Here is an 18,384-nt window from a genome sequence, read left to right as displayed (position 1 = left end):
ATTTCGTTCAACTTCACAATTGTGTTCCATTTGTTGTTGATTCTTCCCCAAAAATTTACATTTAGTATCTTTTATGTTTGAAGCATGATATGTGGGAAAAGGTTGAAAAGTTCCAGGGAGCCGAATACTTTCGCAAGGCACTGTATACTTTGGGTGTTGGAGGATGCACAAACTACATGCCTTTGTCATAATCCCCAACTATCTGTAATATATAAACTTCAAGGTTTTAGCAAACGGGAAGATAGTTTTTCCTGTTATCTCAACTAAGAGATTTATTCATCTAAATTTTTGTACAACTGAGCACTGACTTTAACCTCCCACATAAAGTTTTTTCTATCAATATTTGCAAGTGCACCGTGCGTATGCCGCACAAATGAAGGTGATTAACATCTCTGCTGATAATCACCTCATAGTTAATACCATCGCTACTGCGGTGGATCCAAGAGGCTTAATATTTTACATATATAAAGAATTATTACCTATGTATTTAGATTTCTATCACCTGACCATTGGGACAAAATGGCAGGCAGGCATTGGTTGCCTATCAAAGGAACAGTGGAATGAGATACTTGCCTAAAGGCACCACTGCAGCAGTTTTTTTCTATTTAACCGCTGAAGTGGTGCTGAAACTCCAAGTCCCCTACACCATGTCTAATACTCACCTTCCGGGCTTTTCATATGTTTTCTTCGCCGCTTCGGTTTGTCTCCTGCAGTCTTGTGATCTGCCGGCTGCTTGAGTGTTTCATGGAGTGTGTCGGAGGTCACTCTTCAATGTAAGTCTGAGAGCCTCATTCTGGCTCTCTTGCACCGAGAGCTTGTGACGTAGCTTCTGACGGCCAGTCAGAAGCTGCTCTCCCAAGGCGGTGCTGCGGGACTGGAGCAGCACCAAAAAACGGTGAAGATACTGGAGGGTGATTGTGACCGGAAGCAAGGGACTTGGGTTTAAAGTGCCTCTCCACTGGTGTGAAGAAAAAAAAAACCGCCTGGAGTGGTGCTTTAACACCTAAAATATCCCTGTCTGATTCCCAAAGAGTTTATCAGCTGTTTTTGGTCCATAGGTTCAAGACTCCGAACTTCTTATATAAAATTGCAGTACAGGTAGATGAAACGTGTCCACAATGTAGACAAGGATAGTCCCACTTGATGCACATGATGTGGGAATGTTTGAACATTGGGAGTTATTAGAAGGGGTATTTCGGGTGCATTTAACAATTGGAACCAAAGATATGCATTCTTGGCCTTCTGATGAAGAGCGTGGATTCGCTCTCCCAATGTTAAAGCCATGTCCCGTGAGCTATTCCAAGCTAGGAAATTGTTGGCATTACATTTGATCGTAACTCTTTATAATGGAGGAATTTAAATATAAAATAATATTAAATATATATACCGTATATATGTACTTCGCGCTGATTAACCCAGTGTGCATACATACACAGGAAAATAAATAATAGTGGTGCGCTAAATAAGAAAATAGTACCAAAGTATTTAATCTGAGGGCTGCCCCGGCCGGTAGCAGTTCCTCCAAGCACCGAACCTTCAGTCTGAGGAAGAGCACTGTTGTTTTCGAAACGCGTAGGCTGTGTTGGTCCTTACCGCGATCCGTACCAAACCTTGTAGTCACGTGGGGCGGTCACATGATTCACTGCGTCACGTAGGTCCTAGATGCGGCGTTTCACTTTGTTCGCACCAAACGGCGCGATCAGCCCAGGACGCTGTGTCTTCACCTCAGACTGAAGGTTCGGTGCTTGGAGGAACTGCTACCGGCCGGGGCAGCCCTCCGATTCAAGTATCCTGCTGGAGACCGCTCTATCTTCACCCAGGAATCCTTGTCAACTCACGATATGTGACAAGACTGAACTCTACTTTTAAAGGTACTGATTTTCTAATTGCAGATCTCTGTACTACTTTGGTACTATTTTCTTATTTAGCGCACCACTATTATTTATTTTCCTGTGTATGTATGCACACTGGGTTAATCAGCGCGAAGTACATATATATATATTTTATGTCCAGTACCCCCTACAAGCTTGTGGTGATTGTTTTTACTTCGCGGCAGATTTCTATACCCTGCACCAGATAATTAGCGCCGCTTTCGTCCCTATTTTTATAAAATAATATTATTATAAGTGCGTGCATTAAGAGAGATGCTCTAAAAAAAAATTTTTTTGTAATAATATGGGAAAAATGGCTAACCACTATAGCTATACCTTCAGTTGACCTACTTGGAATCACCATATTAGACCGCTTGTCCCTTTTTATCTCATAAACCAACTGAGTCTATAGCTGTATATAAAGTTCCATGCATATATATTTATATCAACAAGTTTTTTGCACTGTATATTGTAACGCACATTATATATAACTAGCTATTGAACCCGTTCTACGCCCGGGTGGCGAGCATTTATATTGGTATATTGTCTCCATCCTGGTATGTGCTGCTCCATCCTGCGTCCCCATCCTGTCATGCGCTGCTCCATCCTGCGTCCCCATCCTGTCATGCGCTGCTCCATCCTGCGTCCCCATCCTGTCATGTGCTGCTCCATCCTGCGTTCCCCTTCCTGTCATGCGCTGCTCCCATCCTGCGTCCCCATCCTGTCATGCGCTGCTCCCATCCTGCGTCCCCATCCTGTGATGCGCTGCTCCCATCCTGTGATGCGCTGCTCCCATCCTGCGTCCCCATCCTGTCATGCGCTGCTCCATCCTGCGTCCCGATCCTGTCATGCGCTGCTCCATCATGCGTCCCCATCCTGTCATGCGCTGCTCCATCCTGCGTCCCCATCCTTATGTGCTGCTCCATCCTGCGTCCCCATCCTTATGTGCTGCTCCCATCCTGCGTCCCCATCCTTATGTGCTGCTCCATCCTGCGTCCCCATCCTTATGTGCTGCTGCATCCTGCGTCCCCATCCTTATGTGCTGCTGCATCCTGCGTCCCCATCCTTATGTGCTGCTGCATCCTGCGTCCCCATCCTTATGTGCTGCTCCATCCTGCGTCCCCATCCTTATGTACTGCTGCATCCTGCGTCCCCATCCTTATGTGCTGCTGCATCCTGCGTCCCCATCCTTATGTTCATGCTGCATCCTGCGTCCCCATCCTTATGTGCTGCTGCATCCTGCGTCCCCATCCTTATGTTCATGCTGCATCCTGCGTCCCCATCCTTATGTGCTGCTCCATCCTGCGTCCCCATCCTTATGTGCTGCTCCATCCTGCGTCCCCATCCTTATGTGCTGCTCCCATCCTGCGTCCCCATCCTTGTGCTGCTGCATCCTGCGTCCCCATCCTTGTGCTGCTGCATCCTGCGTCCCCATCCTTGTGCTGCTGCATCCTGCGTCCCCATCCTTATGTGCTGCTCCCATCCTGCGTCCCCATCCTTATGTTCATGCTGCATCCTGCGTCCCCATCCTTATGTGCTGCTGCATCCTGCGTCCCCATCCTTATGTTCATGCTGCATCCTGCGTCCCCATCCTTATGTTCATGCTGCATCCTGCGTCCCCATCCTTATGTTCATGCTGCATCCTGCGTCCCCATCCTTATGTTCATGCTGCATCCTGCGTCCCCATCCTTATGTTCATGCTGCATCCTGCGTCCCCATCCTTATGTGCTGCTCCATCCTGCGTCCCCATCCTTATGTGCTGCTGCATCCTGCGTCCCCATCCTTATGTGCTGCTGCATCCTGCGTCCCCATCCTTATGTGCTGCTGCATCCTGCGTCCCCATCCTTATGTGCTGCTGCATCCTGCGTCCCCATCCTTATGTGCTGCTCCATCCTGCGTCCCCATCCTTATGTACTGCTGCATCCTGCGTCCCCATCCTTATGTGCTGCTGCATCCTGCGTCCCCATCCTTATGTTCATGCTGCATCCTGCGTCCCCATCCTTATGTGCTGCTGCATCCTGCGTCCCCATCCTTATGTTCATGCTGCATCCTGCGTCCCCATCCTTATGTTCATGCTGCATCCTGCGTCCCCATCCTTATGTGCTGCTCCATCCTGCGTCCCCATCCTTATGTGCTGCTCCATCCTGCGTCCCCATCCTTATGTGCTGCTCCATCCTGCGTCCCCATCCTTATGTACTGCTGCATCCTGCGTCCCCATCCTTATGTGCTGCTGCATCCTGCGTCCCCATCCTTATGTTCATGCTGCATCCTGCGTCCCCATCCTTATGTGCTGCTGCATCCTGCGTCCCCATCCTTATGTTCATGCTGCATCCTGCGTCCCCATCCTTATGTGCTGCTCCATCCTGCGTCCCCATCCTTATGTGCTGCTCCATCCTGCGTCCCCATCCTTATGTGCTGCTCCCATCCTGCGTCCCCATCCTTGTGCTGCTGCATCCTGCGTCCCCATCCTTGTGCTGCTGCATCCTGCGTCCCCATCCTTATGTGCTGCTCCCATCCTGCGTCCCCATCCTTATGTTCATGCTGCATCCTGCGTCCCCATCCTTATGTGCTGCTGCATCCTGCGTCCCCATCCTTATGTTCATGCTGCATCCTGCGTCCCCATCCTTATGTTCATGCTGCATCCTGCGTCCCCATCCTTATGTTCATGCTGCATCCTGCGTCCCCATCCTTATGTTCATGCTGCATCCTGCGTCCCCATCCTTATGTTCATGCTGCATCCTGCGTCCCCATCCTTATGTGCTGCTCCATCCTGCGTCCCCATCCTTATGTGCTGCTGCATCCTGCGTCCCCATCCTTATGTGCTGCTGCATCCTGCGTCCCCATCCTTATGTGCTGCTGCATCCTGCGTCCCCATCCTTATGTGCTGCTGCATCCTGCGTCCCCATCCTTATGTGCTGCTCCATCCTGCGTCCCCATCCTTATGTGCTGCTGCATCCTGCGTCCCCATCCTTATGTGCTGCTGCATCCTGCGTCCCCATCCTTATGTTCATGCTGCATCCTGCGTCCCCATCCTTATGTGCTGCTGCATCCTGCGTCCCCATCCTTATGTTCATGCTGCATCCTGCGTCCCCATCCTTATGTTCATGCTGCATCCTGCGTCCCCATCCTTATGTGCTGCTCCATCCTGCGTCCCCATCATTATGTGCTGCTCCATCCTGCGTCCCCATCCTTATGTGCTGCTGCATCCTGCGTCCCCATCCTTATGTGCTGCTCCCATCCTGCGTCCCCATCCTTATGTGCTGCTGCATCCTGCGTCCCCATCCTTATGTGCTGCTGCATCCTGCGTCCCCATCCTTATGTGCTGCTCCCATCCTGCGTCCCCATCCTTATGTGCTGCTGCATCCTGAGTCCCCATCCTTATGTTCATGCTGCATCCTGCGTCCCCATCCTTATGTTCATGCTGCATCCTGCGTCCCCATCCTTATGTGCTGCTCCATCCTGCGTCCCCATCCTTATGTGCTGCTCCCATCCTGCGTCCCCATCCTTATGTGCTGCTCCCATCCTGCGTCCCCATCCTTATGTTCATGCTGCATCCTGCGTCCCCATCCTTATGTGCTGCTGCATCCTGCGTCCCCATCCTTATGTTCATGCTGCATCCTGCGTCCCCATCCTTATGTTCATGCTGCATCCTGCGTCCCCATCCTTATGTTCATGCTGCATCCTGCGTCCCCATCCTTATGTGCTGCTCCATCCCGCTCGGCGCCGAGTGCTGGGGGGCCTGAGCAGGCGGGGACACCGGCGCGCTGTGGGGGTCAGGTGCCGGTATCGCCGCCAGCTCAGGCCCCCCCAGCACTTACTATACTCACCTGTCCGGCGTTCCATCGCTGAGCGCCGCCATCTTCCCGGTCTCCTGGCTGTGACTGTTCAGTCAGAGGGCGGCGCCGGCGCGCATTAAGCGCGTCATCGCGCCCTCTGAACTGAAGGTCACAGGCTGAAGACCGGGAAGATGGCGCCGCTCAGCGATGGAACGGGGACAGGTGAATATAGGCCGATACTCACCCTCCTGGCGGTCCCTGCTTCTGCGGTGGAGATCGCGGTGTGCGTTCAGTGTGAACGCACACCGCGATCTCCCGGGAGCGTCGCTCTGTGAGGCCCAGACTGCGCCGGCGCTTGCGCAGTCTATAGAGGCTTCGGACAGAGTGACGCTCCCAGCGTTATATTATAGATTTTATGTCTTCATTACTGAGTGACTCATCATCCTGAAACTACAGTTGTATATAGCATTGTTGAGAGGTATCTGCCCAATGTTTTTTTCCTTTACTGAGTTTGTCCATTGTGTTATTGTACCAATCTTTGTTTAAAAAATAAAAATTTAACAAAATGTTGATTGTTTACAGTAAAAAAAAATCTGATTAAAAAAGTAAGTAGGACCAAATCGGAGCACATTCCTCTTGTTTCCAGAGGAGGCTTTTATAGTTCTGTACAGCTTGGGTAAATAGCCAGTCGGCAGTTTCAGTTCAGTTATACAATTTCAACTGATTGCCCCTTATTGCCTATATTGCCATGTGCTAATTCACAAGTGGCATGATATAAAGAAAGTAGAGATGAGTAGCTCGATTTATACTGCCCTCATCCGGTATCTGGTCTGGTCCTCTGTGGTAGCTGGTCTTCACTTCTGTGCTTGGGCATATTTGACATATAGGGGAAGTTCACACAGGGCTTTTTGCTGCATTTTTATGCTAATTTATAGGCTAAGTTATAGGCTAATGCATAGGCAGCATCAATAGTAAAAACTTGGTCACACAGGGTTAATAGCGGCGGTAACGGAGTGAGTTACCCGCGACATAATGCGGTCCGTTACCGCTGGCCTTAACGCTGTGTGAGCGGTGACTGGAGGGGAATATGGAGCGGCCGCTGACTGTGGGGAGTATGGGCCGGCCGCTGACTGCGGGGAGTATGGGGCGGCCGCTGACTGCGGGGAGTATGGGGCGGCCGCTGACTGCGGGGAGTATGGGGCGGCCGCTGACTGCGGGGAGTATGGGGCGGCCGCTGACTGCGGGGAGTATGGGGCGGCCGCTGACTGCGGGGAGTATGGGGCGGCCGCTGACTGCGGGGAGTATGGGGCGGCCGCTGACTGCGGGGAGTATGGGGCGGCCGCTGACTGCGGGGAGTATGGGGCGGCCGCTGACTGCGGGGAGTATGGGGCGGCCGCTGACTGCGGGGAGTATGGGGCGGCCGCTGACTGCGGGGAGTATGGGGCGGCCGCTGACTGCGGGGAGTATGGGGCGGCCGCTGACTGCGGGGAGTATGGGGCGGCCGCTGACTGCGGGGAGTATGGGGCGGCCGCTGACTGCGGGGAGTATGGGGCGGCCGCTGACTGCGGGGAGTATGGGGCGGCCGCTGACTGCGGGGAGTATGGGGCGGCCGCTGACTGCGGGGAGTATGGGGCGGCCGCTGACTGCGGGGAGTATGGGGCGGCCGCTGACTGCGGGGAGTATGGGGCGGCCGCTGACTGCGGGGAGTATGGGGCGGCCGCTGACTGCGGGGAGTATGGGGCGGCCGCTGACTGCGGGGAGTATGGGGCGGCCGCTGACTGCGGGGAGTATGGAGCGGCCGCTGACTGCGGGGAGTATGGAGCGGCCGCTGACTGCGGGGAGTATGGAGCGGCCGCTGACTGCGGGGAGTATGGAGCGGCCGCTGACTGCGGGGAGTATGGAGCGGCCGCTGACTGCGGGGAGTATGGAGCGGCCGCTGACTGCGGGGAGTATGGAGCGGCCGCTGACTGCGGGGAGTATGGAGCGGCCGCTGACTGCGGGGAGTATGGAGCGGCCGCTGACTGCGGGGAGTATGGAGCGGCCGCTGACTGCTGGGAGTATGGAGCGGCCGCTGACTGCAGGGAGTATGGAGCGGCCGCCAGGCACTGACTGCAGGGGAGTAGGGAGGGACTAATCGGACTGTGGCCGTCGTTGATTGGTCACGGCAGCCATGACAGGCAGCTGGCGAGACCAATCAGCGACTTGGATTCCATGACAGACAGAGGCCGCGACCAATAAATATCCGTGACAGAAGGACAGACAGACAGAAAGACTGAAGTACCCCTCAGACAATTATAGATATATTTCAGCCCATGGATCCATTCTATGTCCATTTTTCAAGTCGGCGAGAAAATCTCGCCGTACGGATGCCATACGGATTACATACGGAGGTTTACATGCGCAAAATACGCAGCCACACCCCTGGCTACGGATGACATATGGATCACTGTAAAATACGGACCATATTTCCCTACGCTGTGTGACGCCGGCCTTAGGGTTAGAATTAGGCTTAGAATTAGGGTTGGAATTAGGTTTACATGGTACTGTAAACATAGCCTATGGAAAACCAAATCCGCTGTGCCCATGGTGCGGAAAATACCGCGCGGAAACGCTGCATTGTATTTTCTGCAGCATGTCAATTCTTTGTGCGGATTCCGCAGCGTTTTATACCTGTTCCTCAATAGGAATCCGCATATGAAATCCGCACAAAAAACACTGGAAATTCACAGTAAATCCGCAGGTAAAACGCAGTTTTAGTGTGAAGGTTAGGGGTGTGATGGGGTTAGGGTTGGGATTAGGGTTAGGGGTGTGTTGGGGTAAAGGTTGTGGTTAGGGGTGGGGTTAGGGTTGTGAGTTGGGATTAGGGTTAGGGGTGTGTTGGGGTTAGTGTTGGAGTTAGAATTGAGGGGTTTCCACTGTTTAGGCAAATCGGGGGTCTCCAGACGCGACATGGCGCAACCATTGATTCCAGCCAATCTTTCGTTCAAAAAGTCAAATGGTGCTCCCTCCCTTCCGAGCCCAGACGTGCAACCAAACAGTGGTTTACCCAAACATATGGGGCATAAGCGTACTTAAGAAAAATTGCACAACAACTTTGGGAGTCTAATTTCTCCTGTTACCCTTGGGAAAAAAAAAAAGGGGGGGGGGCTAAAAAATTATTTTTTTATTTTCACGGCTTTATTTTGTGAAGCACTTAGGGGTTCAAAGTGCTCACCACCCATCTAGAGAAGTTCCATGGGGGTGGGGGGTCTAGTTTCCAAAATGGGGTCACTTGTGGGGGTTTCTACTGTTTAGGTACATCAGGGGCTCTGCAAACGCAACGTGGCGCCCGCAGACCATTCTATGAAAGTCTACTTCAAAACGTCACTACTTCCCTTCCGAGCCCCGACGTGTGCCAAACAGTGGTTCCCCCCACATATGGGGTATCAGCGTACTCGGGACAAACTGGACAACAACTTTTGGGGTCCAATTTCTCCTGTTACCTTTGTGAAAATAAAAAATTGCGGGCTAAAATATTATTTTTGAGGAAAGAAAAATGTTTTTTTACTTTCACGGCTCTGCGTATAAACTTCTGTGAAGCACTTGGGGGTTCAAAGTGCTCACCACACATCTAGAGAAGTTCCTTGAGAGGTATCGGTGTACTGAGGAGAAATTGCCCAACAAATTTTAGGATCCATTTTATCCTGTTGCCCATGTGAAAATGAAAAAATTGAGGCTAAAAATTTTTTTGTAGAAAAAAAAAAGTACTTTTTCTTATTTTCGGATCAAGTTGTGAAGCATCTGGGGGTTCAAAGTGCTCACTATGCATCTAGATAAGTTCCTTGGGGGGAGGGGGGGTCTAGTTTCCAAAATGGGGTCACTTGTGGGGGAGCTCCAATCTTTAGGCACACAGGGCCTCTCCAAACGTGACATGGTGTCCGCTAAAGATTGGAGCCAATTTTTCATTCAAAAAGTCAAATGGCGCTCCTTCCCTTCTGAGCCCTGTCATGCCCCCAAACAGTGGTTCTTTCCCCCCCCCCCCCCCCACTTCCCCCACACACACACACACACACACACATATGGGGTATCGGCGTACTCAGGACAAATTGGACAATAACTTTCGGGGTCCAGTTTCTCCTTTTACCCTTGGGAAAATAAAAAAATTGTTGCTAGAAGATCATTTTTGTGACTATAAAAAGTTGTGTTCATTTTTCCTTCCATGTTGCTTCTGCTGATGTGAATCACCTGAAGGGTTAATAAACTTCTTGAATGTGTTTTTGAGCACAATGAGGGGTGCAGTTTTTAGAATGGTGTCACTTTTAGGTATTTTCAGCCATATAGACCCCTCAAACTGACTTCAAATGTGAGGTGGTCCCTAAAAAAAAAAAATGGTTTTGTGAATTTTGTTGTAAAAACGAAAAATCTCTGGTCAAATTTTAACCCTTATAACTTCCTTTAAAAAAAAAAAAATGTTTTTTTCCAAAATTGTGCTGATGCAAAGTAGACATGTGGTAAATGTTGTTTATGAACTATTTTGTGTCACATAACTCTCTGGTTTAACAGAATAAAAATTCAAAATTTGAAAATTGCAAAATTTGCCAAATTTCCGTTTCTTTCACAAATAAACACAAAAATTATCAACCTAAGTTTACCACTAACATGAAGCCCAATATGTCCCGAAAAAATAATTTCAGAATCGCTAGGATCCGTTGAAGTTTTCCTGAGTTATCTCATAATGGGACACTGGTCAGAATTGCAACAAATGGCCAGGTCATTAAGGTCAAAATAGGCTGGGTCATGAAGGGGTTAAGTACGAGTGCCACACACTTGCACTCTTGACATGCTATCAGTGAGAATATCAATGGTTGAGGGATGTTGTGCAATGCTGAATGCAATTGGGCACAAATCTTTTGCAATTACCGACCAATGACGTCCCAGTGTTTGATAGGAGACAAGTCTGGAGACACTGCAATGGTAACACTTTTAGGCCACCCAGCTTGTAGTGTAGTCACGTAGTGATCCATTCTGTACAAAGTGACATCACATATCAAGCCTTCTCAAACAATGTCTACACAAACCATCAAATGGTGTTTGTACAACATTAGGCTACGAGCCAGACGTCCGGGTACAAGTGTCTTACTAACCTCAAACCATTGCTCTCCAAAACATTGGTCTGGAGACCTTGTGAGCAATGCTATGCAAAGGCCTTCACGAGGGAACAAGAAAGTTTCCCAGGAAGCCCCTCTTCAACACAAGAATGTGTTGCATCTGCCACTGTGAGCAACCTGTGTGACCTAAACTGTCCTGTCATTTCCAGACTTCTGTGTTCGAGCACATCTGGAATCTCTTTGGTCGCCATTTGTACATGGAGCTGCCAGCACTGGATCTTGATGCCCAAGTGCATTCAGTATGGGTGCATTCAGTATGGCAGAACATTCCTCAGACAAGCATTAATAATCCTCATTGATAGCATGCCAAGGAATGGGAATGCATGTATTTCTGTGTGGCACTGATACTTGATACTGAGTAAATGGAGAGGATTTGAAAATTGTTTCCACTTTTTCAACATTTGCAGATATTAACTTTAAAACCTGTGATTTCCACAATTCTATTACTCTTCCTACATGGTGATGCAATTTCAGCATTGTGGAGTGTAGATATATACACATTTATATTATGAAATAAACTGAAATGATTAATGGAGAGAAGATGCTTATGCTATTTTGTATTTTCCGTTTAGACCGAGAAGAATGGGAGGGCAAATTCATCAGAAAAGAACTTCCATTGTCCGTATCTAATCTTCTACCTGGCCTTCACTATGCCATTATAGAGTCAAGCAAGCTGCAAAAGGACAAAGCTCTTTACCCTGGTCCATTGGTAGAACAGTATTTCAAGAAATATGCAGTTCTTCAAAGAAATAAAAACAGTTCATCAGAAAGAAAGTCTGAGCAATGTGAACCTCTGTCTGCACTTCATAGTCCTGCTGATGACCTTCCTCAAAAATGTAGCCCACTAGCCTTTTCTTGTCTACAGTTGTACATTTCATCACCTATAAATTTCAGTGTCCCAGTCATCAAAATGAATAATATTTTAGCTGAAAATGCCTTTCTATCTATTAACTCTGATCAGTTTGGGAAAACAGTAGGAAGCTTAACAAAGCAGGACAATCTGTCTTCACCTTCTAAGCGGGCAAAGACATCAGAATCAAAAGCTGACAGTGACAGACGACAAGCAAAACGTGGAGTTCATGAGAATAAAGAACAGTCTAAGAAGACCACCAAAAGGAAAAGTGTGAAGAGAAGAGAAAAGCAAACCAAAAAGAAATATGTTCAACGGGCTACCCTGACCACTGCAGAGACCAGTGAGAATCAGACTTCAAACAAAAGAAGGCGGCTTCTCTCTGAGGGCAAGAAACAAATTGGTTCTTCAAGTGAAGCTACTGTAAAACTTGCTAATGTTCCTTATTCTCAAAGGAGAAAAAGAGGTTGGTAATTTGGTTAGCATATGCTGAAAAATTGTAACCCCTGGTATGCCATGCCTGTACTACTGCACTTACTTTCTACCTCGATCTTTTGTATCAACGTGCAGTACAATGCCTTGCCTTCAGTTTGGTGAGCCTAAGTCAGTAGTGATAACTTTTCTGCATTTATTTGTTTAAAAAATATCAAATCTTTGTTTAAAGAGAACCTGTCACCTCAGAATACAATTTACCTGTGGATATAGGGTTAAAATGCTGCCTGGCCTCTTTATTGAAGGTGTGATTACTGGGATTAAATGCATTTTTTTAATCCAGGGAAGCCCTGGCTTTCAACCTTGGGGGTGTGCACGGAGCACTATCGGCACTTTAACAGCCAGCTTTACCATGTATCGATGCATATCGAGCTGTCAATCAGTGCCTGTGTGTACTTATAGCTGCCACTAACATTGTGGCAGCTGTAGCCGCTCTGCGCATGCGCCTATGTCTGAAAGCCAGCAGATTCCATGAGGAATAAGTTTTTCTCCCCATCTGTGCACTTTCAGTAAGGCAGACAGGAAGCACTGTAATGCTATTTACCTACAGATTAACACCGTATCTGCAGGTAAATTGTGTGGGTTTTTTTTTTTTTTTTTTTTTTTTTTAAGCTTTACTGTGTAGACTTTTTAACCCCTTCCCGACCTTTGACGCCACGTAGGCGTCATGAAAGTCGGTGCCAATCCGACCCATGACGCCTATGCGGCGTCATGGAAAGATCGCGTCCCTGCAGATCGGGTGAAAGGGTTAACTCCCATTTCACCCGATCTGCAGGGACAGGGGGAGTGGTAGTTTAGCCCAGGGGGGGTGGCTTCACCCCCTCGTGGCTACGATCGCTCTGATTGGCTGTTGAAAGTGAAACTGCCAATCAGAGCGATTTGTAATATTTCACCCATTATAACGGGTGAAATATTACAATCCAGCCATGGCCGATGCTGAAATATCATCGGCCATGGCTGGAAATACTAGTGTTCCCCCACCCCACCCCTCCGATCGCCCCCCCACCCCCCCGATCTGGCCGGTACACTGCTCCGGCTCCCCTCCGCCCTGTGCTCCGCTCCCCCCCGTGCTCGTGTCCGCTCCCCCCGTGCTCCAATCACCCCCCCGTGCTCCAATCACCCCCCCTGCACTCCGATCCACCCCCCCCCGTGCTCCGTTCCACCCCCCCGTGCTCCATTCCAGCCCCCCCATGCTCCGTTCCACGCCCCCCGCGCTCCGTTCCACCCCTCCCGCGCTCCGATTCCCCCCCCCGTGCTCCGATCCCCCCCCCCGTGCTCCGATCCCCCCCCCCGTGGTCCCCCCCCACCCTATCATACTTACCGATCCAGCCGTGGTCCCGTCCGTCTTCTCCCGGGCGCCGCCATCTTCCAAAATGGCGGGCGCATGTGCAGTGCGCCCGCCGAATCTGCCGGCCGGCAGATTCGTTCCAAAGTGCATTTTGATCACTGAGATATAATCTATCTCAGTGATCAAAATAAAAAAAATAATAAATGACCCCCCCCCTTTGTCACCCCCATAGGTAGGGACAATAAAAAAATAAAGAAATTTTTTTTTTTCCACTAATGTTAGAATAGGGTTAGGGTTAGGGGTAGGGTTAGGGTTAGGGGTAGGGTTAGGGGTAGGGTTAGGGGTAGGGGTAGGGGTAGGGGTAGGGGTAGGGTTAGGGGTAGGGTTAGGGGTAGGGTTAGGGGTAGGGTTAGGGGTAGGGTTAGGGGTAGGGTTAGGGGTAGGGTTAGGGTTAGGGGTAGGGGTAGGGTTAGGGGTAGGGGTAGGGTTAGGGTTAGGGCTAGGGTTAGGGGTAGGGTTAGGGGTAGGGTTAGGGTTAGGAATGTGCACACGTATTCTGGTCCTCTGCGGATTTTTCCGCTGCGGATTTGATAAATCCGCAGTGCTAAACCGCTGCGGATTTATGGTGGATTTACCGCGTTTTTTTCTGCGCATTTCACTGCGGTTTTACAATTGCGATTTTCTATTGGAGCAGTTGTAAAACCGCTGCGGAATCCGCACAAAGAAGTGACATGCTGCGGAATGTAAACCGCTGCGTTTCCGTGCAGTTTTTCCGCAGCATGTGTACAGCGATTTTTGTTTCCCATAGGTTTACATTGAACTGTACACTCATGGGAAACTGCTGCGGATCCGCAGCGTTTTCCGCAGCGTGTGCACATACCTTTAGAATTAGGCTATGTGCACACGGTGCGGATTTGGCTGCGGATTCGCAGCAGTGTTCCATCAGGTTTACAGTACCATGTAAACATATGAAAAACCAAATCCGCTGTGCCCGTGATGCGGAAAATACCGCGCGGGAACGCTGCGTTGTATTTTCCGCAGCATGTGAATTCTTTGTGCGGATTCCGCAGCGTTTTACACCTGTTCCTCAATAGGAATCCGCAGGTGAAATCCGCACAAAAAACACTGGAAATCCGCGGAAAATCCGCAGGTAAAACACAGTGCCTTTTACCCGCAGATTTTTCAAAAATGGTGCGGAAATATCTCACACGAATCCGCAACGTGGGCACATAGCCTTAGGGTTAGGGTTGGAATTAGTGTTGTGGTTAGGGGTGTGTTGGGGTTAGGGTTGTGATTAGGGTTATGGCTACAGTTGGGATTAGGGTTAGGGGTGTGTTGGGGTTAGTGTTGGAGGTAGAATTGAGGGGTTACCACTGTTTAGGCACATCAGGGGTCTCCAAACGCAACATGGCGCCACCATTGATTCCAGCCAATCTCGTATTCAAAAAGTCAAATGGTGCTCCCTCACTTCCGAGCCCTGACGTGTGCCCAAACAGTGGTTTACCCCCACATATGGGGTACCAGCATACTCAGGACAAACTGCGCAACAATTACTGGGGTCCAATTTCTCCTGTTACCCTTGTGAATCTAAAAAAATGCTTGCTAAAACATAATTTTTGAGGAAAGAAAAATGATTTTTTATTTTCACGGATCTGTGTTGTAAACGTCTGTGAAGCACTTGGGGGTTCAAAGTGCTCACCACATATCTAGATAAGTTCCTTGGGGGGTCTAGTTTCTAAAATGGGGTCACTTGTGGGGGGTTTCTACTGTTTAGGCACACCAGGGGCTCTGCAAACGCAACGTGACACCCGCAGACCATTCCATCAAAGTCTGCATTTCAAAAGTCACTACTTCCCTTCTGAGCCCCGACGTGTGCCCAAACAGTGGTTTACCCCCACATATGGGGTATCAGCGTACTCAGGAGAAACTGGACAACAACTTTTGGGGTCCAATTTCTCCTGTAACCCTTGGGAAAATAAAAAATTCTGGGCTAAATAATTATTTTTGAGGAAAGAAAACGTATTTATTATTTTCACGGCTCTGCATTATAAACTTCTATGAAGCACTTGGGGGTTCAAAGTGCTCACCACACATCTAGATAAGTTCCTTTCAGGGTCTAGTTTCCAAAATGGGGTCACTTGTGGGGGGTTTCTACTGTTTAGGCACATCAGGGGCTCTGCAAACGCAACGTGACGCCCGCAGAGCATTCCATCAAAGTCTGCATTTCAAAACGTCACTACTTCAATTCCAAGCCCCGGCATGTGCCCAAACAGTAGTTTACCCCCACATATGGGGTATCACCGTACTCAGGAGAAACTGGACAACAAATATTGGGGTCAAATTTCTCCTGTTACCCTTGGGAAAAATAAAAAACTCTGGGCTAAATAATTATTTTTGAGGAAAGAAAACGTATTTATTATTTTCACGGCTCTGCATTATAAACTTCTATGAAGCACTTGGGGGTTCAAAGTGCTCACCACACATCTAGATAAGTTCCTTTGGGGGTCTAGTTTCCAAAATGGGGTCACTTGTGGGGGGTTTCTACTGTTAAGCCACATCAGGGGCTCTGCAAACGCAACGTGACGCCCACAGAGCATTCCATCAAAGTCTGCATTTCAAAACGTCACTACTTCACTTCCGAGCCCCGGCATGTGCCCAAACAGTGATTTACCCCCACATATGGGGTATCAGCGTACTCAGGAGAAACTGGACAACAACTTTTGGGGTCAAATTTCTCCTGTTACCCTTGGGAAAATAAAAAATTGCAGGCTAAAAGATCATTTTTGAGAAAATAATTTTTTTTTTTTTTTTCATGGCTCTGCGTTATAAACTTCTGTGAAGCACTTGGGGGTTCAAAGTCCTCACCACACATCTAGATTAGTTCCTTTGGGGGTCTAGTTTCTAAAATGGTGTCATTTCTGGGGGATCTCCAATGTTTAGGCACACAGGGGCTCTCCAAACGTGACATGGTGTCCGCTAATGATTGGAGCTAATTTTCCATTTAAAAAGCCAAATGGCGTGCCATCCCTTCCGAGCCCTGCCGTGCGCCCAAACAGTGGTTTACCCCCACATATGGGGTATCAGCGTACTCAGGACAAACTGGACAACAATATTTGGGGTCCAATTTCTCCTATTATCCTTGGCAAAATAGGAAATTCCAGGCTAAAAAATCATTTTTGAGGAAAGAAAAATTATTTTTTATTTTCATGGCTCTGCGTTATAAACTTCTGTGAAGCACCTGGGGGTTTAAAGTGCTCAATATGCATCTAGATAAGTTCCTTGGGGGGTCTAGTTTCCAAAATGGGGTCACTTGTGCGGGAGCTCCAATGTTTAGGCACACAGGGGCTCTCCAAACGCGACATGGTGTCCGCTAACAATTGGAGCTAATTTTCCATTCAAAAAGTCAAATGGCGCGCCTTCTCTTCCGAGCCCTGCCGAGTGCCCAAACAGTGGTTTACCCCCACATATGAGGTATCGGCGTACTCGGGAGAAATTGCCCAACAAATTTTATGATCCATTTTATCCTACTGCCCATGTGAAAATGAAAAAATTGAGGCGAAAAGAATTTTTTTGTGAAAAAAAAGTACTTTTTCATTTTTACAGATCAATTTGTGAAGCACCTGAGGGTTTAAAGTGCTCACTAGGCATCTAAATTAGTTCCTTGGGGGGTCTAGTTTCCAAAATGGGGTCACTTGTGGGGGAGCGCCAATGTTTAGGCACACAGGAGCTATCCAAACGCGACATGGTGTCCGCTAACGATGGAAATAATTTTTCATTCAAAAAGTCAAATGGCGCTCCTTCCCTTCCGAGCCTTACCATGTGCCCAAACAGTGGTTTACCTCCACATGTGAGGTATTGGTGTACTCAGGAGAAATTGCCCAACACATTTTAGGATCCATTTTATCCTGTTGCCCATGTGAAAATGAAAAAATTGAGGCTAAAAGAATTTTTTTGTGAAAAAAAAGTACTTTTTCATTTTTACGGATCAATTTGTGAAGCACCTGGGGGTTCAAAGTGCTCACTATGCATCTAGATAAGTTCCTTGGGGCGTCTAGTTTCCAAAATGGGGTCACTTGTGGGGGAGCTCCAATTTTTAGGCACACGGGGGCTCTCCAAACGTGACATGGTGTCCGCTAAAGAGTGGAGCCAATTTTTGATTCAAAAAGTCAAATGGCGCTCCTTCCCTTCCAAGCCCTGCCGTGCGCCAAAACAGTGGTTTACCCCCACATATGAGGTATCAGCGTACTCAGGACAAATTGGACAACAACTTTCGTGGTTCAGTTTCTCCTTTTACCATTGGGAAAATAAAAAAATTGTTGCTAAAAGATAATTTTTGTGACTAAAAAGTTAAATGTTCATTTTTTCCTTCCATGTTGCTTCTGCTGCTGTGAAGCACCTGAAGGGTTAATAAACTTCTTGAATGTGGTTTTGAGTACCTTGAGGGGTGCAGTTTTTAGAATGGTGTCACTTTTGGGTATTTTCAGCCATATAGACCCCTCAAACTGACTTCAAATGTGAGGTGGTCCCTAAAAAAAATGGTTTTGTAAATTTCGTTGTAAAAATGACAAATCGCTGGTCGAATTTTAACCCTTATAACTTCCTAACAAAAAAAAATTTTGTTTCCAAAATTGTGCTGATGTAAAGTAAACATGTGGGAAATGTTATTTATTAACTATTTTGTGTCACATATCTCTCTGGTTTAACAGAATAAAAATTCAAAATGTGAAAATTGCGAAATTTTCAAAATTTTCGCCAAATTTCCGTGTTTATCACAAATAAATGCAGAATTTATTGACCTAAATTTACCACTAACATGAAGCCCAATATGTCACGAAAAAACAATCTCAGAACCGCTAGGATCCGTTGAAGCGTTCCTGAGTTATTACCTCATAAAGGGACACTGGTCAGAATTGCAAAAAACGGCAAGGTCTTTAAGGTCAAAATAGGCTGGGTCTTGAAG

The 18,384-nt window shown here is 48.2% G+C and overlaps 1 protein-coding gene across 6 annotated transcripts in view; it reads left to right on the top strand.

Moving 5' to 3' along the window:
* Positions 1 to 18,384, top strand: part of TASOR2 (transcription activation suppressor family member 2) — a 165,548-nt gene that overhangs the window by 70,260 nt on the left and 76,904 nt on the right. For all 6 annotated transcript variants that reach the window (XM_069765334.1, XM_069765340.1, XM_069765339.1 and 3 more), the window contains one exon: positions 11,367 to 12,110. In XM_069765334.1, coding sequence (XP_069621435.1) covers positions 11,367 to 12,110 — 744 coding nt within the window. The remainder of the gene's footprint in view (positions 1 to 11,366; positions 12,111 to 18,384) is intronic.

The sequence above is a fragment of the Ranitomeya imitator genome, chromosome 4, assembly GCF_032444005.1.
Source record: "Ranitomeya imitator isolate aRanImi1 chromosome 4, aRanImi1.pri, whole genome shotgun sequence".
Classification (NCBI taxonomy): Eukaryota; Metazoa; Chordata; class Amphibia; order Anura; family Dendrobatidae; genus Ranitomeya; species Ranitomeya imitator.
This window is presented reverse-complemented; position numbering and strand designations above follow the sequence as displayed.